General features: G+C 38.9%; 1 protein-coding gene across 5 annotated transcripts in view; it reads right to left on the reverse strand.

Moving 5' to 3' along the window:
• Positions 1 to 25,700, reverse strand: part of LOC122563241 (protein phosphatase 1 regulatory subunit 12B-like) — a 288,710-nt gene that overhangs the window by 44,743 nt on the left and 218,267 nt on the right. For 4 of the 5 annotated variants that reach the window (XM_087973634.1, XM_087973633.1, XM_043716856.2 and 1 more), the window contains one exon: positions 24,399 to 24,440. The exons of the other annotated variant lie outside the window; for it this stretch is intronic. In XM_087973634.1, coding sequence (XP_087829760.1) covers positions 24,399 to 24,440 — 42 coding nt within the window. The remainder of the gene's footprint in view (positions 1 to 24,398; positions 24,441 to 25,700) is intronic. 5 annotated transcript variants of the gene reach the window in all.

The following is a 25,700-nucleotide window of genomic DNA, read 5'->3' on the forward strand; positions in this document are numbered from 1 at the left end:
CACCAGGTATTCTAAAGTCTGGATTAATGGTTCAACTCCTATAATAGAAATATACAGAATCAGATGCAAGGGAACACCACACATGCAAGTTCTCCCGTAAGCCACACACCACCTTAATGTGGAACTGTATCATCATTCCTTCAACGTTGCTAGGCAGAACTCACTTCATGGTAGCACTGTGCTGGTCACTTCACATCAAGGACTAAAGCAATTCAAGACAACAACTCACCGCCAATTTTGCCATTGTAACTAAGGATGTGCAATAAATGCTGTTTCTAGCCTTTGACATCACAAGACATAGACGTAGAAGTAGGCCATTCAGTTATCAAGACTGCTCTGCCATTCAATGGAGATCATGGCAATCTGATAATCATAAATTAAATTTTCCTGCCCTTACTCTACTACCCTTGAATTACTTAATAGATTAAAATGTGTATATCTCAGTCTAGAATAAAATTAATGACATTGTCCCATAGCTGTCAGAAAATAAATTCCTCATTTGTCTTAAGGGTCGATTTCTTATTCAGAAGTTATGCCAGCTGATCCTCGACTCTTCCACAAGGGGAATCAATCTCTTACCCTATTAAGTCACCTAAGAACATTGTATGTTTCAATAAGGTCACCGCTCATTTTTCTAAATTTTAATGAGTACAGCCCAAGCTACTCATTTCCCTCATTCAACTCATTAACATGCAGTGTAATGATTCGTGGCCCTAGCACTGATCAGTCCTTTAGTTATAAGTAGCCATTCCAAAAATGCCTTCTATTAGTTAATCCTTTATCCTCGCTAATGTACGACCAGCAATGCTTAATACATGAATTGTTAACATAAGTAGCCTAACATGTGGCACCTTATCAAATGCCTTCTGGAAATTTTATAATATCCAATTGGTTTTCCTTTATCTACAGTGCTTTTTAAGCACTTCAAATAATGCATATTGTTAGGCATGATTTTCTCTTCACAAAGTCATGCGAACTTTGCTTAATTATATTAAGGATTTATCAATTCTCTATTTTTAGATCCTTTATAATAGATTCCAGCAATTTTCTAATAACAAACATTAAGCTAACTGGTCTATATTTAACTGTTACTTAATGCCTTCATTTTTTGAATAAGTGCAGTCAAAAGAATAGCAGTTCTCCAATCCTCTGGGACTTTTCCAGAATCTAAGGGTTCTTGGAAGATTATTATCCGTGCATCTTTTATCTCTGTAGCTACTTCCTTTAATATCATAGGGCGCAAGGCATCATGTTCATCGGCTTTTAGTCCCATTGATTTCCCTATTCATTTTTCACTACTTATTTATGTATTTATTTCCTTTCCTCCTTTTGCCTCTCAATTATTTCGTACATTTGGAAGGCTATTTGTGTCTTCTAACATGAACACTGATGCAAAGCACTTACTGAACTCCTCTGCCATTTCCAGGCTCCCATTATTTTCCAGGTCTCAATCGCCAAGGAGTCTGTGTTCACCTTGTCCTCTCTTTACCCTTTTATACGTTTGAAGCAGTTATTGCAGTCTTCCTAGTTGCCCTCAATTTATTTTCTTCCTCTTTTTTGGGGGTCTTCTTTTTTTGGCTTCTGCAACTTTCCAAATCCTCAGACTTATCATTTGCCTTTGCCATGTTGTATGGTTTTCTTTCAATTTCATCAATCCTTAACTTCATTGGATAACGATGGTTGGCTTATTCCTTTCTGAGAATCCTTCTTTCTGACCAGGATACATCCTTGTGTGAGTCATGAACATTTAAAAAAAAACTGCCATTATTCCTCAACTATTTTTGTTGCTAAACTCCTTAACTGAGCAGACATTCTTTGCAAGTGCCATTAAATTAAGTTCAGCACAGTTGCTTCTGACCCAGGTTTCTCATTTTCGACCTGAATACTCAATGTTATAGATACTGTTTTAGACCAGAAGATACAGGAACAAGATAAGGCAGTTCAGCCCAGTGAGTCTGCTACACCATATGATCACAGCTGATGTGTTTCTCAATCCCAATCATGTTAATTCGTGAAAGAAATCTAACAAGTAAGTTAGACAAAGGAGAGCCAGTGACATGATCTATTTGAATTTCCAGAAGGCTTTTGACAAGATGCCAGTGTCATAGAGATGTATAGCACAGAAACAGACCCTTCGGTCCAACTCATCCATGCCGACCAGATATCCCAACCTAATCTGGTCCCACTTGCCAGCATCCAGACCATAATCCCTTCAAACCCTTCCTATTCATATATCCATCCAGATACACAAGTCACAATCCCCCTGGAATAACAAGAGCCTGGTAATTCGCAAAGGCACACGCTTAGGAACATTAACAGTTCGAAAAGGGGAGTGAGGGGAGGTGGGAAAGGTGAAAGACACACAAAAGAGATCATAAAGAATTAGAATATGTTGCCAAAGCTGCTAAATAAAATAAGAGACAAATGTTTTAGGAGCAAGGTACTGGCGTGGATAGAAGATTGGCTGGCTGGTAGAAGGCACAGAATGGGGATAAAAGTGTCTTTTTCAGGATAGCAGCTAATGACTAGTGGAGTTCTACAGGGGTCTGTGTTGGGACCACAACTATTCACATTATATGTAACAATCTGGGCATTAATGAAGGAGCTGAGGGCATTGTTGCTAAATTTGCAGATGAGACAAAGATAATTGGGGAGGGGGGGCAGCTAGTGTTGAGGAAATGGGGAGGTTGCAGATGGACTTGGACAGGAGACTGGACAAGGAAGTGGCAGATGGAATACAAATGTGGGAAAGTATTACGTTATGTACCTTGGTAGGAAAAAGAGGTGTAGACCATTTTTTAAACAGGGAAAAACTTGGAAATCTGAAGCAGAGACTTAGGAGTTCTAGTTCAGGATTCTTTTCAGGTTAACATGCAGGTTCAGTTGGCAGTTAGAAAAGCAAATAGAATGTTAGCATTCATTTCAAGAGTACTACAATATAAGAGCAGAGATATATCATGGAGGCTTTATGAGGCTGTAGTCAGACCGCATGTTGAGTATTGTGAGCAGTTTTGGGCCTGGCATCGAAGGAAGGATGTGCTTGCTTTTTGGAGGGGTTCCAGAGGAGGTTTACAAGAATGATCCCAGGGATGAAGAGTTGTCATATGAGAAGCAGTTGAGGACTCTGGGTCTGTTGAAGTGTACAAAAATGAGGTGGCGTCTGACTGAAACGTACTGAATACCGAAAGATCCGGATAGAGAGGATGCGGAGGAGAGACTAGAACCCGGGGATATAGTCACAGTGAAAGGACGACCCTTTAGAGCTGAAATGAAAAGGAATTTCTTCAGCCAGAGGATAGTTAATTTATGGAACTCATTGACACAAAATTCCAGACCAGTTCATTTAGGGTAGTGCTAGGTAGGTTCTTGATTGTTAAAAGGATGAAGGGTTACAGGGAGAAAGCAGGAGAATGGAGTACAGAAATATTTCGAATGGCGGAGCAGACTGATGGACCAAATAGCCTACTTCTATTCCTATATCATATGGTTGTAATCAGGAATCTGTTTGTTTCAAATATGCTTAATGACTTGGCCTGCAGAGTCTTCTGTGGCAAAAGCTCATAATTCAGAACTCAAATTCTTTCAGCAAAATCACCTTTGTAGACCTGTTCATGTTGTTAGCACCAACATGGAAAGCAACTACTGGATCCCACACCAGTGTTCTCTCTAATCCAAAGGAGATGCCCTTACTGGTGGCAGTGGTTAGCACTGATGCCTCACAATGCCAGGGACCCGGGTTCAACTCCAGCCTTGGGTGCAGTTTGCATGTTTTCCACATATCTGTGTTCCTCCCACACTCCAAAGAATGAAGCTGAGGTGAATTGACCATTTCTCCGTAGTGTTCAAGGATGTGTAGGCTAGGCGGATTTGTAATGGAAAATGTGGGTTTATGGGGATAGAGAGGGGGTGGGTGTAGTGGAGTGCTCTTTGGAATCAAATGGGCTGAATGGCCTCTTTCTGCACTATCGGAATACTATGAACCCTGGCATCAAGCAGACAAAACAAACTTCAAGTCTTAAACCTCACAGCTGCAGACAAAGCATCTATTCCCTCTGATTATACAATCCTCCTCTAGTTGGACATTTGCAAGTGCTTCATAACTGACCAAATACGAAATAAGAGGTGAAGTCCTATTATTGTCAACTATTAATCCAAATACCTATGTAATGTTCTAGGTATGCGTGTTCAAATCACACCAGTGCAGATGGTGAAATTTGAAGTTGATTTTAAAAAATCTGGAATTAAGCATCTATATTGTCAAAAAAGCCATCTGATTCACAAATGTCCTTTGGGGAAGGAAACTTGTTGTCCCATACCTGGTCTGGCTTAAAAGTTATTCCTGACCTATAGCAATCCGGCTGATTCTGCGCAGTTAGGGAGGGACAATAAATACTGACCTGAACAACCGTGCCCACTTTAGGCGAATAAATAAAAACAAACCTCGTCTGACTGTATGATCTGAAGTGGTGTCCAGTTAACTTTCCCCTTCCCTAACGTCACGCAATGTCTGATCTGAAGTTCCTCAAGCTGCAAACATCTACTAGAGATTTGTTCATTCGGGATTTTAAGAATTTTAGAACTGACATTAAGGTCTGCTCCTCTATATTTTTCTGTATTGCAGTATTTAGGGTGTATCTCTCTCTCTCCCACCCCCCCCCCCCCCCTCCCCCTCCCATGCCTTGCTGCGTACTTTCTCAAATGGAGGATCGTTTGATTTCATTTGCTCGCCCATTCAGACCATTGATATATTCCTGCAGTATACAGTTTTCTTCCTTATTAACAGCCAACCCAATTTGCCCATAATCTGTAAATCAGGCCTTCTATATTTAAAATGGATTTGTTAAAATATACAACAAAGGATCAGTTATGAGCATTGTGTAATCTTCGGGGAAACAACCTCCCAATTGTAACATCCAAACATGACCTGTCATTTCCTGAGTGAAGAATTCTGAATCCAACTTCCCCATTGGAAAATTTATAGCTGAGATCAACCAGTCTTGCGTGTGAAACTACCTCAAAAGACTTGTCAAAAAATAAGTAAATTACATCAAATATGCCACGTTCATCAATCCCTCTTTTACTTCATAAAATTCCATCAAGTTGGTCAGACATGACCTTCAACAAATTCACGCCAACTTTGCTTTATTAACCCATGCCTCCCTAAACAATGACTTATATGGTCTCAGAATTTCCTCTGATAATTTGCCCAACATGATTACCCTGCATTCACTGAAGCCATTCTTTCCAGCCTTTTACAATGTTAGCACTCTTCCAGTATCATGTCTGTAGCCAAACAGGATTGAAAAACAGTGGCCAAAGCTTGCATTATGTCTTTTATTATTTCCTGAGCAATTTGGATTAATTTCAATTCAGCCTCATAATTTTATCTATTTGGAAAAATAATACTCATTCATAACTGTTTATCACATCTAATATTTCACACTCCACAACTGTTCCTTTGTCCCTCTCCTTTGTGAGAACAAAGTGAAACTAGGCCCACATTTCTGCCTCCATACGCAACTTTTGAGTCTCCAATTGGTAGTTCTTTATCTGTGGTAATCCTCTTCATGCTTTACTAAAATATCTTTGGGGCCTCCTTGCCAATAGTTTTTCATTGCTTCTCTTTGCACCTCTAAGTCTTAAAAAAAAGTACCACTCTTCTTTTCACACTCATCTATAGTTTCTGCAGTAATGTAATTTCAACATCTGCCACCACTTTTTTTTTGTGTAATCCTACTCAATGTTCTTTGACTTCCAAGTGTTCGAGATTGCCAGTCCTACCCTTTCACTTTGGAACATTTTAAAATAAATATTTTAAACATATCTTATTAAAATATTGTAGTCAAGATTTAACGAGTCAAAGACGTTTCAGACTTTTTTTCATTGTTAGCGACACTTCAAAAATCTTGAAATGATTTCATTTTCATGCTGGATTTTACACTTTGTTTCAAGAAAATGTTCTAAATATATTTAGCAATAAATCTGTTAACTTCTGTTTCTACCAAGTCTTCACAATAAATAATCTGACACTGTACTTACATTTTACTTACTATTCACCTATTCCATGACCTGCATCTAAACAGTAAGCTCCACACATTGCCCAAACATACCTTACCATATTTGGAAATCAGCTGGGTAACCAGTGTATCCAAGACGAAGCAACTCTATACCTAGAAAGGGCACAACTGAACTACATCTTAACCCTTCACATATTACTGAAACAGCATTTCAGAATACAAAGTGAGCCTTTCTGAAATAAAGGTCACATGCTTTTTAAGCTGTCAGATAAATTACTTTGACATGCTGAACATGAAAACAAATCAAAGTGTACATTGTGTACACGTAGGATATTAACATTTCATGAATACTTTTAGAAACAGATTAATATATGTTCTATTTTCTTTGCTAATTGGACTGTGCAAGCATACTTACATTATGATAAATATTCTAGGTTACAGAGTTTCTGCTTTATCTACAATGTTATTTTTTAAACAAAATGTAATAGACACTTGAACATCGGAAATTCAAGTTATGCTTTCTATGGAACTAAATGTTCTGAACCAGTGTACATATTTAGTTGGTGTGGACTCTTGTAGGAATATTTAACTATTTACAGCATGTATAAAAGAAAGTCTCTTATTCGACTAAGATACAACCAAGCTTGAAAGTAAATTGAATTCTAATTGGATAATCCAATTGCGAAAGCTAATAGCACAAACATTTGCAGGGCTCATAATTCAACAGTTTTGATGAATAGGTTAGCTAGGACAAAATTAATGGTAGAAGACTCAGTTAAGTTTGACCCTTCAACAATGCTGCTAACTCTAAAAATATGCTCTGCATATCAGCTAGTCAAATACAAAACTCCTTTATGCTTCTAAGCAGCAATATGGAAAATGGCATCGAGACAATTTGGGGCCAAACTTGTTCTCTGTCACATGCATATGCATTCACTGTTGCTGAATATATTTTGTGGCAAAGCCTCCATCTTGTGACTGAGGCCAAAAACAGATTCTTGTTTTAATGATGGCCATCTCTTTCTACTCTTCCAGTGCTTTCAAGATCAAATGAAACTTGCAATTACCCAGTACCATTACAAATGTTTAACTTCTCAAGGAACATTTAAAAAAAACTTTTTTCAAGATAACCCCAACACTGAGACACACAAGGAAATATTAAGCACAGACGTCCAAACACTTGGTCAAAACTTTGGTTGAGAATCTTCAAAAAAAGACAGATTGATAAGACAAAATGGTTTTGTGAAGGATTTCCTGCACTTAGGGCCAAGACAGTTATAAACACTAATGAAGGAGTAAATAAAAAACTGGGTTGCACAGGAGGTGAGAATTTGAGTAACACAACACTTTCATAGAACTTTAGGATATGACAGAGGTAGGCTAAAGCAAGGTAATGGAGACACTTGATTAGGATAACAAAGCCAGAAGACAACATAGATCAGAAAGTACAATGGTGATTAGTCAGGGACTTAAAAGTAATAAATTCAGAATCCACCAAAACCACACAGAAGACTAGAGTACAGATTCACGTGCTATCAACTTTACAATATATTCAAATATATTCCTGAAATATTAGCTTCCATTCACAAAAACCTACTTTTAAGAGGATAGAGAGGGGTACAAAAATGTTTTTAGCAATATTTCTGGGTCAAAAACTTTAACTGCAAGTATGAAAATATTCCAATTCTTTAAAATAAAGTACATAAATTTCAGTTCAAATCTAACAAAAAATTCAATCAAGTCAACTGGAAACATTTATTTAATGCTCATTCACAGGATGAGGGCATCACTGGAGAGGCCAGCATTTATTGCCCATCCCTAATCTAGCATCTTGCTAGCTGCAATTATATTTTATTAGCCTGAGTGTTGCTCAGATGAGGAGAAAATCTATGTTGTCTTCTGGCTCAGTAATGCCAAAAATATGGAATCTTTGTTATCCTAATCAAGTGTCTCCATTACCTTGCTTTAGCCTACCTCTGTCATATCCTAAAGTTCTATGAAAGTGTTGTGTTACTCAAATTCTCACCTCCTGTGCAACCCAGTTTTTTATTTACTCCTTCATTAGTGTTTATAACTGTCTTGGCCCTAAGTGCAGGAAATCCTTCACAAAACCATTTTGTCTTATCAATCTGTCTTTTTTTGAAGATTCTCAACCAAAGTTTTGACCAAGTATTTGGACGTCTGTGCTTAATATTTCCTTGTGTGTCTCAGTGTTGGGGTTATCTTGAAAAAAGTTTTTTTTAAAATGTTCCTTGAGAAGTTAAACATTTGTAATGGTACTGGGTAATTGCAAGTTTCATTTGATCTTGAAAGCACTGGAAGAGTAGAAAGAGATGGCCATCATTAAAACAAGAATCTGTTTTTGGCCTCAGTCACAAGATGGAGGCTTTTCCACAAAATATATTCAGCAACAGTGAATGCATATGCATGTGACAGAGAACAAGTTTGGCCCCAAATTGTGATCCTTTGTGTCAACTTAATGTTAAAGCCCATATTTGAAACAAACAATTGAGTAGGCCATAAGAGGGCATCTACTATTTGTTTGCTATACACCAACTGGTGGTTAATGTTTTTAAAGTTGAAAAGCCGGAAGAAAACTGGTAATGAAAAATAAAAACATTTCCAACAATGAACACTTCATATTAAATTGAATCAGCAGTGCTGCATATACATTTTGCTTTAAGGCCAAAAAAAAATGCAGAATGAGTAAAACTGCCACAATTTCCCAAATAATTTGTAGCTCTTTCAACTATTTTTCTTGAATCTGACAGTAGTCTTGTTTTAAAATCAGAAATTATCAAGCAAAAGGCAAGACCTAGCTTTATATTCAGTTCCTTTAAAAAAGCACTAACAAAGTCAATTCGAGGGATGCAATAATTGTGGATTGAAACCCTATGCTGCAAACCCATTGAGAGCTCATGGGACAATTAAAAGCAAATAATACATTATGTAAATAATTGTAATTGATTGTATTTTACATTAAAGGCAATACTCTGATTAGAAAACTATAAAGTAGAACATTAGATAAATGCAACTTTAGAATTGTTCACAAATAACATTTGACTTCCAGCAAAAATAAAAGACACATGGAAATCAAAAGGTGTAACATTTAACATAGGTGAAGCTTAACAATCAGAAATGTTAACAAATTGGTGTACCTGTATAATTTTGTGAAAACCGACACTGTCTGACAAAAGGCAGAATTTTGCCGAATACCTTTTGTCTTGCTGTCATTTGATCAGATAATATTGAAGCAGATTATGGTGATTGGTGACAGACGCTGGCAGATGTAGAACACCACCAGGTGGCAGAACAATCAATGACACCACAACATTTTACACTCTCACATCTCAAAACTCTTAAAATGCCTCAAAACTATCCTAGCCAACTTTATAGCTTCCCACAGAATGCCTGCCTAATGGTCATGCTTTTATTCTTTAGAAAAGACCACCCATGCTTGACAATCCTTTTTCAATGAAAATCTCAATTTGTGTCAATTTTGAAGCCACTTCCACCAACGCGTAATCCGTGACTATTTAAATAGTAAATACAAAAGGTTACGTGTGCTGCAAGATTCAAGGTTAGGATTTGTTATTAGTGCCTTCAGTTTTAAAGATGAATCCAGCTAGATGCTGCTGTCCAGCAATGAAAAGGAGAAAATTAGTTGTTTAAACTTAAAACAACAAGCAATTGAATGGATGATGTTATGCAGGTTAGAATAGAATCAGAGGGGTTTTAAAAAAAGTACACCCAAGGTAAATAAAGATAAACTGTTCAATTTGTAAACTTACTTTGCGTTTTGCTTTAATTGGTTCAGGATGCTGAATTAATAAATTATTTGAAATGTTAAAATAGTTTTATTGGGCAAGGGGTTTCTTCAACCTCTCCACCGCCGCACCTCCACCTCCCAACAAGTGGGGATACTCAAGCAGCAAACACAAAACAACCTGTTCGCACATAACAATATTTGCTTGCAATGCAATGATTCACAAAACCATGTCAAAACACTGTCAGTAAAAACTTAAAATCTAAACATAAGTCAAAACAAAACCCTCTTTCAAGACTGTTTTATTTGTAAAGTTAGTATTTCTAGTCCAAAAGGAAACAAAATGCTTTTTTTTAGAATTACCAATAAAGACAGTTAACAAATCTGATTAGTTATACAAATCCTATTTCCTTAATTCCAATTTAAAATCGATGACTGTTAATAAAAAAAAACCTGTTTTGCTACAAAGCATAATAGAGTACATAGTCATAGAGATGAACAGCACAGAAACAGACCCTTCAGTCCAACTTGACCATGCCAACCAGATATCTTAAATTAATCTAGTCCCAGTTGCAGCACTTGGCGTAGATGCCTATAAACCCTTCCTATTCATCTACCCACCCAGATGCCTTTTAAATGCTGTACCAGTCTCCACCACTTCCTCTGGCAGCTCATTCTGTACACGCACCATCCTCCGTGTGAAAATGTTGCCCTTTAGGTTCCTTTTATATCGTTCTCCTCTCACCCAAAAGGTATGCTCTGGATACCTCCAACCCCAGGAAAAAACCTTGACTATTTTACCTTCTCCATGTCCCTCATGATTTTGTAAACCTCTATAAGGTCACCCCTCAAGTTTCTGACAGTCAAGGGAAAATAGCCCCAAACTATTCAGCCTCACCTTATAGCTCAAACCCTCCAACCCTGACAACATCCTCGTAAATATTTTCTGAATCCTTTCAAGTTGCAATAGTATCCTTCCTAATAGGAGGGAGACCAGAACTGCATAGAATATTCCAATTGTGGCCTAACCAATGTCCTGTCCTGCACAGCCACGTGACCTCTCAACTCCTACAGTTGAAAAGGAAAGCATACCAAATGCCTTCTTCACTATCCTATCTATCTAACAGTCCATTTTCAAGGAACTGTGAACCTGCACTCCAAGGTCTCTTTGTTCAGCAACACTCCCCTGGACCTTACCATTAAGTGTATAAGTCCTGCCCTGATATGTCTTTCCAAAATGCAGCACCTCACACTTGTCTAAATTAAATTCCACCTGTCACTCCTCGGCCTATTGGCCCATCTGATCAAGATTCTGTTGTACTCGGTGGTCACCTTTTTTGTGGTTCACTATACCTCCAATTTTAGTATCATCTGCAAACCTACTAACTATACCTATGTTTACAATCAAGTCATTTACATAAATGACAAAAAGCAGGGGACCCAGCACCGATCCTTGTGGCACACCACTGGTCACAGGCCTCCAGTCTGAAAAACAACCCTCCACCAAAACACAGTCTTCTACTTTTGAGCCAGTTCTGTATCTAAATGGCTAGTTCTTCCTGTATGCCATGTGATCTAACCTTGCTAACCAGACTTCCATGAGGAACCTCGTTGAACGCCTTACTGAAGTCCGTATAGTTCACGCTCATTTTTCTGCCCTCATCATCCTCTTTGTTACTTCTTCAAAAAACTCAATTAAGTTAGGGAGACGTGATTTCCCATGCACAAAAGCATGCTGACTATACAAAAATGAGTTCTTGTCTTGCTAAATACATGTAAATTCTGTCCTCAGGATTCCCACCAACAGCTTTCCCACCACCACATCAGGCTCACTGGTCTATAGCTCCTTGGCTTTTCCTTACCACTTTGCTTAAATGGTGGCACCGCGTTAGCCAACCTCCAGTCTTCCGGCGCCTTGCCTGTGACTATCGATTATCCAAATATCCCAGCAAGTGGCCCAGTAATCACTTCACTAGCTTTCCACAGATTTCTAGGGTAGACCTGATCAGGTCCTGGGGATTTATCCACTTTTATGCATTTCAAGACTTCCAACACTTCCTCCTCTGTAACATGGCCATTTTTCAAGATGTCACCATCTATTTGCCTACAGTCTATATCTTCTATGTCCTTTTCCACAGTTCACACTGATGTAAAATACTCAATTAGTATCTCCGCCACCACCTGCGTTTCCACATACAGGCTGCCTTGCTGATCTTTCAGGGGTCCTATTCTCTCCCTCGATACCCTTTTGTCTTTAACGCATTTATACAATGTCTTTGCATTCTCCTTCACCCTATTTGTCAAAGCTTTCTCATGCCTTCTTTTTGCCCTCCTGATTTTCCTCTTAAGTACATTCCTACTTCCTTTATACTCTTCTAAGGATTCACTTGATCTCTGTTGTCTATACCTGACATATGCTAAGTTCTGCTTCTTAACCAAAATCTCAATTTTTCTAGTCATCCAGCATTCCCTACACCTACCAGCACAGCCTTTCATCCTAATAGGAACATACTTTCTCTGGACTCTCGTTATCTCATTTTTGATAACCCATTTTCCAACAATCTCTTTCCCATCACAATCAACTTTTGAAAGTTCTTGCCTAATACCGTTCGAATTTGTCTTCTTCCAATTTAGAACTTCAATTTTTAGATCTGGTCTATGCTTTTCCAACACTATTTTAAAACTAATAGAATTATGGTCACTTGCTCCCAAATGCACCCCAACTGACATCTCCATCACCTGCCCGGTCTCATTTCTCAAGAGTAAGCCAAGTGTTACACTTTCTCTAGTAGGTACATCCACATACTGAATCAATAGATTTTCTTGTACACACCTAACAAATTCCTCTCAATATAGATCCTTAACACTATGGCAGTCCTTATCTATGTTTTGAAAGTTTAAATCCCCTACTATTACCACTCTATAATTCTTATAGATAACTGAGATCTTCTTACAAATTTGTTTCTCAATTTCTTGACGACTATTGGGGGTCTATAGTACAATCCAAATAAGGTGATCATCTCTTTCTTATTTCTCAGCTTCACCCAAATAACTTTCCTGGATGTATTCCCAGGAATATCCTCCCTAAATATAGCCATATTGCTATCCCTTATCAAAAACACCACTCCCTTTCCTCTCTCGCCCCCCTGTTCTATCTTTCCTATAGCACTTATATCCTGGATCATTAAGCTGCCAGTATTTAGATACTTTAGACTCCCTACAGTGTGGAAACAGATCCTTCGGCCCAACAAGTCCACACCAACCCTCCGAACAGCAACCCACCCACACACATTCCCCTACAATTACCCCTAACACTATGGGCAATTTAGCTTGGCCAATTCACCTAACCTGCACGTTTGGACTGTGGGAGGAAACCGGAACACCCGGAGGAAACCCACGCGGACACGAGGAGAATGTGCAAACTCCACACAGACTGTTGCCCAAGGCAGGAATTGAACCCGGGTCCCTGGTGCTGTGAGGCAGCAGTGCTAACCACTCAGCCAACATGCCATGCCGCCTGTCCATCCCTGAGCCATGCCTCTGCAAATGCTATGATATCCAGTCCCATGTTTTGATATACGTCATGAGTTCATCTGCCTTCAAATAGTTGAAGTAGTTCAATTTATCAGTCCAACCATATTCTCTGCCTGTCCTGACTGTTTGACTCACTCCTTTTCCCATTTGTACTAGTCTCAGATTGATCTCTTCCCATACTATCTCCCTGGGTTCCAGCCCCCCACCTTACCAGTTTAAATCCTCCCAAGCAGCTCTAGCAAATCTTCCTGCCAGTATATCAGTCCCCTTCGAATTCAGGCTCAACCCATCCATCATATACAAGTCACTTCTACCCTAGAAGAGACTCCAATGATCCAAAAATGCGAACCCTTCTGAAGAATTATTACAATTGCACTGTTAAACCTAACCATAAGTCTTTCACGACCCCTCCCCCACCCCAAGAAAGAACTGCAGACTCTCAGAAGCTTTGAATTCAGAAGTTAATGTATGGGCCTCAAGTCACAATCAAAACAAACTGAAATAAAAAGCATTACAGAAAACAGCATAACATATCTGCACACTGAATATTTCTCATAGAAACAACAGGTTTCAACCGCGTAAGATTTCTGTATTGATGGAGAATTTGATGCATTTGGATGTTGCATCTTGTGATTAAATTTTGTACTTAAATTGGGAAAACATTGCACTGTATGGCACTGTGCAGAACAGACAGACTTCAAGCAGATCAAGCAGCGCAAGACTGGGCACCCATGAGATGCTGCTTTGAATTGTACTCCAACACAATCGGCAATCTCATAATGCATCTCCCATTCTTCCATTACCATCAAGTTAGGGGATCAACTCTGGTTTAGTGCGGAGTGCAAGAGGGCATGTTAAAAGATGTGCAAAGCATATCTAAGAATGGGATGTCAACCTTGTGCAGCTACAAAAAAAACTTAGATGCCAAATAGCATAAGCAGCAAGTGACAGAGTCAAGTAATCCCACAACAAAGAGCAGATCTATGTTCAGCATTCTTAGCTCATTCAGTTGTGAATGGTGGTGCACCATTAAAGAATTCACTGCAAAAGGCAGCTCCACAAACATTCTCATCCTTAATGATGGGAGTGTTCAGCACATCAATGCAAAAGATAAGGCTTATACATTTGCAACAATTTCAGGCAAAAATGCCAAATGGATAACCCATCTGTCTCCTCCAGGGGTCCCTGGCATCACAAATGCCAGTCTTCAACTAATGCAATTCACACACATGATATCAAGAAATAACTGGAAGTAATACATTCCACTAAGGCTACAGACAACATTGCCACAGTAGTACAGAAGACATGCGCTCCAGAACTTTCCACATCCCTAGCAAAGCTGCTCTGGTACATCTGAAACACTGGCACCTACACAATGTGGCAAATTATCGAAGTATGTTACATCCAACAAAAAGCAGGGTACGTCCAAACTATCAAATTTGATCAAGTGTTGGAAAGTATCATAATCAATGCCATCAAACATCATTTGCTTAGCAATAACTTGTTCGCTGACAATCAGTTTGAGCTCTGCCAAGATCATTCAACTCCTAACTTCATTACAGGCTTGGTTCAACATGGACAAGAGTTGAACTCTGGAGGTGAGGCAGGAGTGACCACATTTGAGTATTTCAACAAATAATCAATGGGATTTTAAAGGAAAACATTCTACTAGTTGGAGTCATACCTGGCAAAAAGGAAAATGCTTGTGGTTATCATATACCTCTGGAGCAAATGGGATTGAAAAATCAGATCTGGTGGTTCAGAAGTTGGGACATCACTACTGCACCACCTCCTCAGAGTCAGGCTCTAAGCCTCACCATCTTCAGCTGCTTCTTCAATGACTCTCTCTCCATGATAAGATCAAACTAGGGAAGATCACTGATAATTGTGCTATGTTCTACAACATATGATTCCTCGGATAGTAAAGCAGTCCATGCCCAAATACAAGATTTGGACTGTCAAGTGACAAGCAAAATTTGCACCATGCAAGTGCCAGGCAATGACCATCTCAAATTAGAAAAAATGTAATCGTCATCCTTTGATATTCATTTGCATTACCATAATTAAATCCCCACTATCAACGGCCTGGGTTTATCACTGGCTAGAAACTGAGCTGGAAAAGGCACATAAATATTGTAGGTACAACAAGCAGGTCAGAGGCTAGGAATCTTGCATCAAGTCACCCACCTCCTGACTCCACAAAGCCTCTCCACCACCTACAAGGCAGCAGCAAGTGTGGAATGAAATCGGAATACTCCCCACTTGCCTGGACAAGTGCAGCTTCAACAACACTCCAGAAGCTTGATACCAACCAAGATTTGTAACCCACTTGATTGGAACCGCATCTACAATACTCACTCCCTTTACCACCGATGCTCAGTAGCAACAGTGTGTGTTCTTTACAGAAATTCACCAAGGCTTTTAGACAGCAGATTCCAAACCCACTACCAGCACTATCTTGAAGGCAAAAGCAGCAGATACACAGGAACACTGTAATTTATAAGTTACTCTCTATGGCACTCACCATCTTAACTCAGATTCCTTTAGCATCACTGGCTCAAGATCTGGAACTTCTTTCCTTACGGCATTGTGGATCTAACAACACCAAATGTTCCACAGCAATTCAAGGTGGCAGCTCACCACCAACTTCTCAAATGTAACAAGGAATGGGCAATAATTGTTGGCCCAGCAAGTCGACTGGGACAACATACCCATCCTAGGGCAAGCCAAACAGAGACAGGCACAAGAATTCCTCGAAGCATGGCACTCCAACTGGAACTCTATCAACAAACATATCGATCTGGACCCCATTTATCACCCTCTAAGAAGAACAGGAAATGACACCAACACAGGAACTGACATCACCAATCCAAGGAAACCTAAACACAAATAGAAAGCAGGTCAAACACCAGTACTTCAGCAGAGGCTCACTGATGATGCTACCCAGTACAGTGCCGAAACGTCTGAAAATTAACTTTTCAGCTCAGCGAACAAACTTACATACAATAAAAGGTTCTGCATGAATAAGCATTTAAATTTAACAGTTTTAGTTCAAACCTCCAACAAACGTGTATATTGTTTATTTTAAGCATATTCAAGTTAGTCCAACTGCTTTAGACTATTCTGCATTTAAATAGAAAATAAACAAAGTGTCTGACATTTGTAAGCCTGATTTTTCTGCTTTCACAGCAGTTATCTCAAAAAGATCATAAAGTTTGTGGCCCACTCTGACTTTACCCAAAAAAGTTTCAGGTTATTTTTAAGACTTCTATAAATAGCTTCTATGTGTTTTGCATCCTTAGAATCTTCTTTTAATGGTCAGATATGAAGGTAGTGTTAGACTAATGCAGTACACATTCTGGAATATTCTGTCAATATCAGAAAACAAAATCTGGTTTACTTCTAAGTGGTACAATTTGTAAGTTCCTAGCAGATTATCATGCAAGAGCACATTAAATACTTAAATGTTATGAGAGTTTCTGTCTCTATCACAGGTACATAGTTCCAGATTTCCACCACATTTGAGGTAAAAACATTTCCTCCTATCTCCTGGTCACTAATCCTTCCACTAACAGGACAAATTCCTTCTGCCTACCCTATTTCAATCATGTCCCCCTCAGTCTCCTCTGCTCCAAGGAAGACAACCCAAGTCTATCCAATCTGACTCATAATTAAAAACGCTCCCAGTCTTGAACCGTTCGGCTTTTGCTTTACTTATGAAATCAAACTTGGACTATTTAGTTGTAACTTTGACCAAAAGAGAAAATGCTGGAAAATCTCAGCAGGTCTGGCAGCATCTGTAAGGAGAGAAAAGAGCTGAGGTTTCAAGTCTAACTGACCCTTTGTCAAAGCTTTAGATTCAAAACGTCAGCTCTTGTCTCTCCTTACAGATGCTGCCAGACCTGCTGAGATTTTCCAGCATTTTCTCTTTTGGTTTCAGATTCCAGCATCCGCAGTAATTTGCTTTTATACAGTTGTAACTGTGACTGGAGACACTGCTCAGAAACAGGTCATTGGAGTAAAGTGGTCTCTGCTGTTCTTTTGCATCAAATAACTTCTTCTCATTCCTAACTTATCTACTCCATCAGAATTTTCCACTTGTGATTATCCATCTTTCCCTTAAATCCATGTCATTTGCCGAATAATATTTTGCAGGAGCACATCTAGTTTTCCAATGCACTGCTGAAGAAGTTTTCCCTGAACTCAGAGTTGGATTTATATATTTTGATGTCTACTCTATTATTTCCCTACTATTAGAAACATTTTATCTACACTTACTCTATCAAACAAATACATTATCTTAAAGAAACCCTTCAGGATTCTCTTTTCTAGGAAAAATGAGTCCCACTTTGTTCAGCCTTTCCTGTTAAGTACATTTTCTGATCTGGCATTGTGAAGTCATGATGAGTCAAATTTCAATAACACAAAATTTTGGATTAGGTGAAGCTGCCAGTTATTCTAGCCGACAGAATAGGAAACCCAACAGAAAGTGATAAGCTGGCATTCCAAAATTTTAACACTGGATTACTGAAATTTGCGAAAGCTTGTCATACGACTGCAGAGGTAAACTATGCTAGAGCATGCAATGATAGGCCAGCCATCATTTAACATTGAAATTTCTCTGTGAAAAGACATACATAGCCTGAAAATATGGCCAAACGTTTGATAAAGTTAAAATGCTGTAGTTTGGAGACAAAGTGAAGTTGTTACAGCGAATGATTAACAGACATTGATAAGATAATGATTAACCCAAATGTTCAAGAGATCATGTTCACGATGGAAGTGTGAACAATGATGATGGAAGCCACAATCACCAGCTGCTTCAAATGCGCTATAACTGCACACAATGCTGAGAATGAGGAGGAGGGTCATCGTTACCAATCTAATGATGAGGACTTTGTGCTCACTGATAAAACACAGGATTAAAATTCCAGCAGAAACAATCACAAATCTTAACTCAAGTGGACAATATTATATGCTACACAACAGAACTGATAGGCTAATCTTAGATGCTATACATTTTTCAATTTAAGAGCCCAATGATCCTGAAGAGACTGATGAATGTCTGCCTGATTAATTGTCTGTCTTCCGAGGTGAAGGTGAAAACACCAAGGACATGCACTGCCAGTTGAAACATGGAAATTATGTTTGACTATATTGATAACATGATGGACTGTATCACATTCATCTGAGGTTGTGACACTAAACAGAAAAGACTGCTCAGCTTTTCCACAGCTAACTTCTATTGCCTTTTATTGAATAGGGTCAGGCTATTGTAAGTGTTCAATTTTCACAAATTGAAAAATGATGATATTTTTCACATATTTACTGCATCAGTGTATTCATTTTTTTTGACAAAGTGTGCAGATGAAATTGAGTTAAATCAGCTTTTCAAACCAGATGTTGTCATTCCTGTGTGTTTATTGCATTCTAATGACAAAACTATATAATGGGAATAAGGGAAGACCATATAGCTAATGGAGCCAGCTCTTTCATTCAATATTATCACAATTGATCTTGGGTTTGAACTCTGCTTTGTCATTCATTCTCCAAAATCTCAATTCCCTGACACACCAATGATGTGGGCGGCACGGTGGCCCAGTGGTTAGCACTGCTGCCTCGCAGCGCCAGAGACCCAGGTTCAATTCCCGCCTCAGGCGACCGACTGTGTGGAGTTTGCACATTCTCTCCGTGTCTGCGTGGGTTTCCTCCGGGTGCTCCGGTTTCCTCCCACAGTCCAAAGATGTGCAGGTTAGGTGAATTGGCCATGTTAAATTGTCCGTAGTGTTAGGTAAGGGGTAAATGTAGGGGTATGGGTGGTTTGCGCTTCGGTGGGTCGGTGTGGACTTGTTGGGCCGAAGGGCCTGTTTCCACACTGTAAAGTAATCTAATCTAATATAACCAAGGATAGTTCATTCAGGATCCTCTGGGAACAGAACTGATTCACAACCCTTAGTGAAAAGCTTTCTCAACACAGTCATTAACGATCATACTTATACTGAAATCAAGCCCTCTTGTTCTAGATTCTTGACTGAGGCAAATAGCTTCTCATTATTAACCCTGTCAAAACTGATAGAATTTTATAAAATGATAGCCAGTGCATCCACTATCTCTGTAGCTCTTATAGAGAACAAGAATGTTCATCATCAGGTCCTGGGAGTTTGTCTGATTGTAGTCCTTTGAGTTTCTTTAGTAACTTTTCTTTGCTGATAGTTTATTACCTTAGTTTCCTATTCACTCTTAACCCTTTGGTTATAGTTATCACTTAATTCTGAAGGGTGCACCAATAATAATCCCCCTTTCATAAACGGCCTCAAATAGTAAAAAATCCCAATTAGACCACCAGATAACCAATCTGTTTGATTAATTACTATTCAGGACAAAAGTAATTCTTACCAAGCTTTATCACTAACAGAAAATGGGGGTACGTGGGGGCACAAGTTAGCAAGAAAGTAATTCTTACCAAGCTTTATCACTAACAGAAAATGGGGGTACGTGGAGGCACAAGTTAGCAAGAAAGTAATTCTTACCAAGCTTTATCACTAACAGAAAATGGGGGTACGTGGGGGCACAAGTTAGCAAGAAAGACAGTGCCAGTAGCGAGAGACAGTGCAAGTGAGCAATACTTTCAGCCACAGGCTCTGGATAATTCTCTCTCTTCTGCCATGGCACTTGCAACTTTTAAAACTGCAGCTCAACTACAGGGTTGTCATCAAACATGGCTCAATCTTAAATGATTTCCCTCATTGCTTCAAAAATGAATATAGTATTGCACAGCTCAGAAGAATGTAATACGTGATTTCAACTTTTCTGGTATTTTGGTTAGATGGCAGTCAAGCTCTTGTTTCAGTTTTAGCCCCCAAAATGAAAAATGTGGTCTTGCACAGATTCCCTCTTTCTGACATGTAACTTGCATCTTCTACAGTGAAAGGAGGATAAAATCCTTGCTCAATGTATCTACCATTTCCATATTCCCTGATCATTTCTCCTGCCTTTTCTTCTGATTGCCAACATTTAATCACTCTCTGCTTTTTTACATGCAGGTGTAAAATCTCTTGCAATCTTTCTCTTACATCTCAAGCTAGTTTATTCCTTACTTTCCCCCTCTTTTGTCAAACCTTTGGTGCCTTTTGCTGGTTTCTAAAACACCTTTAAGTCCTTATTACTCTTTTTCGCAACATTAAGTCTCATATTTTAATCTAATACTTAATTTTCTCAGTAAACCAGGGATGCATCACTCTTGCTGAATTATTATTTTTATTGGAATGCATTTTAATGAACATTTTGAATTGTTTCCTTCAATATTTCCTACTGATTATTTACTGTCATAATATTTGGTTACTTACTCACAGCTCTTCCCTCATACCTACACAAATTGTCTTAAGACTGCCTGCAATTACAGCATGCAATTTTCAAACTTAACGCCAAATTTAATTGCATTTTGATTCAAAGTTTGGGTGAAGATTTGTAGCTCGGGTGCTCGTTGTTGTGGTTCTGTTCGCCGAGCTGGAAATTTTTGTTGCAAACGTTTCGTCCCCTGTCTAGGTGACATCCTCAGTGCTTGGGAGCCTCCTGTGAAGCGCTTCTGTGGTGTTTCCTCCGACATTTATAGTGGCCTGTCCCTGCCGCTTCCGGTTGTCAGTTTCAGCTGTAGTGGCCGGTATATTGGGTCCAGGTCGATGTGTTTGTTGATGGAGTTTGTGGATGAGTGCCATGCTTCTAGGAATTCCCTGGCTGTTCTTTGCTTGGCTTGCCCTATAATGGTAGTGTTGTCCCAGTCGAATTCATGTTGCTTGTTGTCTGCGTGTGTGGCTACTAAGGATAGCTGGTCGTGGCGTTTCGTGGCTAGTTGATGTTCATGGATGCGGATCGTTAGCTGTCTTCCTGTTTGTCCTATATAGTGTTTTGTGCAGTCCTTGCATGGTATTTTGTACACTACATTAGTTTTGCTCATGCTGGGTATCGGGTCCTTCGTTCTGGTGAGTTGTTGTCTGAGGGTGGCTGTTGGCTTGTGTGCTGTTATAAGTCGTAGTGGTCGCAGTAGTCTGGCTGTCAGTTCTGAAATGCTCCTGATGTATGGTAGTGTGGCTAGTCCTTTGGGTTGCGGCATGTCCTTGTTCCGTTGTCTTTCTCTTAGGCATCTGTTGATGAAATTGTGCGGGTATCTGTTTTTGGCGAATACTTTGTATAGGTGTTCCTCTTCCTCTTTTTGCAGTTCTGGTGTGCTGCAGTGTGTTGTGACCCTTTTGAATAGTGTCTTGATGCCACTTCGTTTGTGTGTGTTGGGGTGGTTGCTTTCATAGTTCAGGACTTGGTCTGTGTGTGTGGCTTTCCTGTATACCTTGGTGGTGAATTCTCCGTTTGGTGTTCTCTGTACCATCACGTCTAGGAATGGGAGTTGGCTATCCTTTTCTTCTTCTCTCGTGAATCGGATTCCTGTTAGTGTGGCGTTGATGATCCGGTGTGTGTTCTCTATTTGTGTTTTTAAAGATTACAAAGGTGTCATCAACATATCTGACCCAGAGTTTGGGTTGAATTTGCGGTAAGACTGTTTGTTCTAACCTTTGCATTACTGTTTCTGCTATGAGTCCAGAGATCGGTGAGACCATGGGTGTTCCGTTGATTTGTTCGTAAATCTGGTTGTTGAATGTGAAGTGTGTTGTGAGGCACAAGTCCAGTAGTTTAAGTATGCCGTCTTTGTTGATAGGTTCAACGTCCTGTTGTCTGTTCTGTATGTCCAGCAGGTTGGCTATTGTTTCTCTGGCTAGGGTTTTGTCAATAGAGGTGAACAGTGCCGTTACGTCGAATGAGACCATAGTTTCTTCCTTGTCTATGTGTTTATTTCTGATGATGTCCAAGAATTCCTGTGTTGATTGTATAGATTGTCTGGATCCGCTGATCAGGTGTTTCAGTTTCTGCTGTAGTTCTTTAGCCAGTTTGTGTGTGATGGTGTCCCTGGTAGTGATACTATGGGTCTGAGTGGGATGTCTGGTTTGTGCACTTTAGGTAGTCCATAGAATCTGGGGGTGTTGTTGCGTTCTGTCTGGCCAGAGACACAGCCAGACAGAACGGATTCAGGATGATCCAGGTAATGATTATAGACGCGCACAACAGACTTCACAAATACAGACAAGACATTGTGCGCCAAAAGTCGTTAATTTCAAAAACCACCAATCAGGAATGGACCCAGACCATAGAACGGGCTGTCACCATAGGACAGAACAGGACCACACATCGCAAAAAGAACGGCACTAAAAGAAAAAATGGCCAAACTAACACACAACAAAGAGGACACCACAACACACACCTGGGTTAAAAACCTCTCCCACAGACAGCTCACAGACACGGAAAGAACAATACTGGCCAAGGGACTCAACTACAACCACAGGGACGCCAAGACAGCAGACTTCTTAGCAGCACTAGAATGCACACTCAGGAACAATGGACTGACAGAAGAGGCACAACAAACAGTGAGGCAAAAGTATCGTACCTCTGATAACAAGGAAAAGACAAACACATAACGTCAACACCAAGGAGAGGGAAGCACTAAAATCACTAAGAAACGACAAGAACATAATCATACTACCAGCAGACAAAGGCAGAATGACGGTCATCCTGGACAAAGCAGAATACACCCAAAAAGCACAACAACTACTTGCAGATACCAACACCTACCAAAAGAGGGAGTTTGACCCCACCCCACAGCTCACCAATAGGATAAATAACACACTGAGGAATCTACAAAAAAACGGACAGATAACCAGGTCGGACCTACAAAGAATGAAACCTGAAAGCAACAACAATGGAACTGTTTGGACATCTGGCCCAAACAACTCTATTCCACCAAAAGAATCTTCTAACACCTTATACTGTCTTTGCTACAAGTTCAATGCTGTGTCCCAACAATATAACTACTATTAGGAACCTACTAGCTACTTCCACTGGCATATTCTAACCCCTGCCATTGCTAATCATTCCCATATCTATTTTACTTCCTGATTTTCTGAGCCAAAAGTCTTTCTCACTGTCACCTTTGTCATCCTATTAAGCAGGGGTACCTATATCCTTGTATATTCTGGGCCTTGTTGCAGTGTCGTGTACCCTTGGATACTTGTCAATCTTGGTCACCTTGTAAGCATGTCTTCGTAACTGTCACGAGTTTTGAACTATTTGTCTGTGCTTGTACCACTAGTTCCTCCATCCTATTCTGAATGCTCTGTCCATTTAGATAAAATGACTTAATTTTTAAAAAATTACTATTTGCTTCAAGGATGTTATTCTCTGATGCACTATTGTTCTTAAATTCTGTGCCTTTCATTGTTATTAGATTTTCATAATTGAATCAAAATTAAAATATACTCAATGATATATTTATATTAAATATGACCACATTGAAGGAACAATGAAATTAAATGTCTTCGTTAAATTTAATGTCTTTGTTCTTAACTGTTCAGTTTATCAAATGCATTTTTCTTTTTCTTGACTTAACATTCAAGATACGTCAGCATTATATTTTGATCAATGTGGTAATACTCACTTTTTGCTATTAACCTGAAGTACTGAACTAGTAAAACAAATAGGTATTCATTAATTTCTAAGGTTATGGTTAAGGAGCTGAATGCAACTTTTAAACTGAAGGAAGTTTCTTGAACCTGCGATGCTTCAGTTTAATTTTCAGCAATGTAACAATGAATAGAAGCCTAAGGCTAATTTCATAGAAAAGCCATTGGGACCTCTCTGCTCAGTCCATGTGTTCAATTTGCAGACACTGCCTGGGTACATAACTACGCTCCACTGTAGCAGTTATCAAAAGACAACTGAATAATGTTTATTCCCCCATCCCTTTTTTTAAAAGCTCCTAAGGATGCCATGGTACGTACTTACAGCAACAATATTACATAAATTCTGTTTGATCTTGACAGATTGGCTGGTCTATTGTAATTGGGTGGCTATAATGTCTCTGAGTACTGCTTCTAATGCAAACGGAGGACAAATAAAGGCAAAATCATGCAGATTTAATAAAATGCAAAGTATGTTATTTTTATCCCACACCTGCTTACAGGAGTATCATTCAAGCTTACCCAAATGCCTTTCTCCTCTTCATTTCCATCATTTTCATCACCCTAACGAAAAACAAAATTGCACTAAGAAACAAACTTAATTTATATTTCAACACAGAATCAAAAGAATATTCATGGTAATCTTATGTCACAAATATCTTACAATTTTCCAGACAAATAATAAGAGCTTGATAATTTCTTGAACAACATTGCAGATATATTAACATGTCATACAATGTATAATATTCAAATTAAACATGACTCATTTCTACTGTTTTATCTAAAAAATTATTTTAATTCATACACTACTGCAATTTGTAGCATAAACAAATTAGGCTCAAAACTCTATGATAATACTGACTTAAAGTATATCCAGTTATATTATCTTTTATATTTTTAATGCTTTCATGTTTAAATAAAATTTTCAACTTATTGGTATTGATCAACAGAAGATCTGTTGTGAGCTGGTAGACACACCACACTGATTCTTAGTGTGACTGTCATCTTTCATTAATCATATATCACTTCAAGCTGTGGTTGGATATGTTATTTGCCATCGAACAAGAAACTGAAAAGCAAATAAACCTATCCAAATTCTAACAGGATATATTCAAAATGTTGCATATTAGAGGTGCCTAAAATTAAAGAAGATTAAGATACAGTAGATAGCTTTCTATCAGTTTGAAATATCAAGAGTGGACCATTCAACAACACTAAACATGGAAATTCTGAACTGAGGCCAGGAGAAACTGCCTTCTGAAGTAAAAAGAGAATGCTGGAGAAACTCTACAGGTCTGGCAACATCTGTGGAAAGAGAAACAGAGTTAAGTATTCAAGTCTGATATGGCCTGCTAAGTTTCTCCAGCATTTTATTTCAGATTTCCAGCATCCACAATACTTTGTTTACATGAGACAGCTTCATACAAAGTCAGTATTAGAAGGAAGGTTGAGGATTATATTGGATAGGTGAATGAAGGGAGAGAGATTGAAGGGAATGTGGGAACAAAGTGAATTAATGAAATCAGAATTAACAGGAAGGTTAAAATTGTCACAGTCTTGTCAAACTCATTTCAATTTTAAATGTATTGTTGTGTCTTAACAGCAATGCTTGCAGTATCAAGTTCAAGTCCAATACAGTTTTTGAGTATTCAAATTTCACAACAGTTGTAATTTAAAGATGTTCAGAAAATAAGATCACAGCAATCATTCTAAGTTTGCATTTTGTTTGGAGGATATATTGGGGTATTGAGCTTAAGGTGGTGAAGTTATTTAATGCAATAGCAAAGGTTTTCACCATTTTCTATTTGTATTATTTGATCAGTA

This window comes from Chiloscyllium plagiosum, unplaced genomic scaffold (assembly GCF_037043375.1).
Source record: "Chiloscyllium plagiosum isolate Xiang-an unplaced genomic scaffold, Cpla_swu_hap1 HiC_scaffold_26, whole genome shotgun sequence".
In the NCBI taxonomy this organism is placed as follows: Eukaryota; Metazoa; Chordata; class Chondrichthyes; order Orectolobiformes; family Hemiscylliidae; genus Chiloscyllium; species Chiloscyllium plagiosum.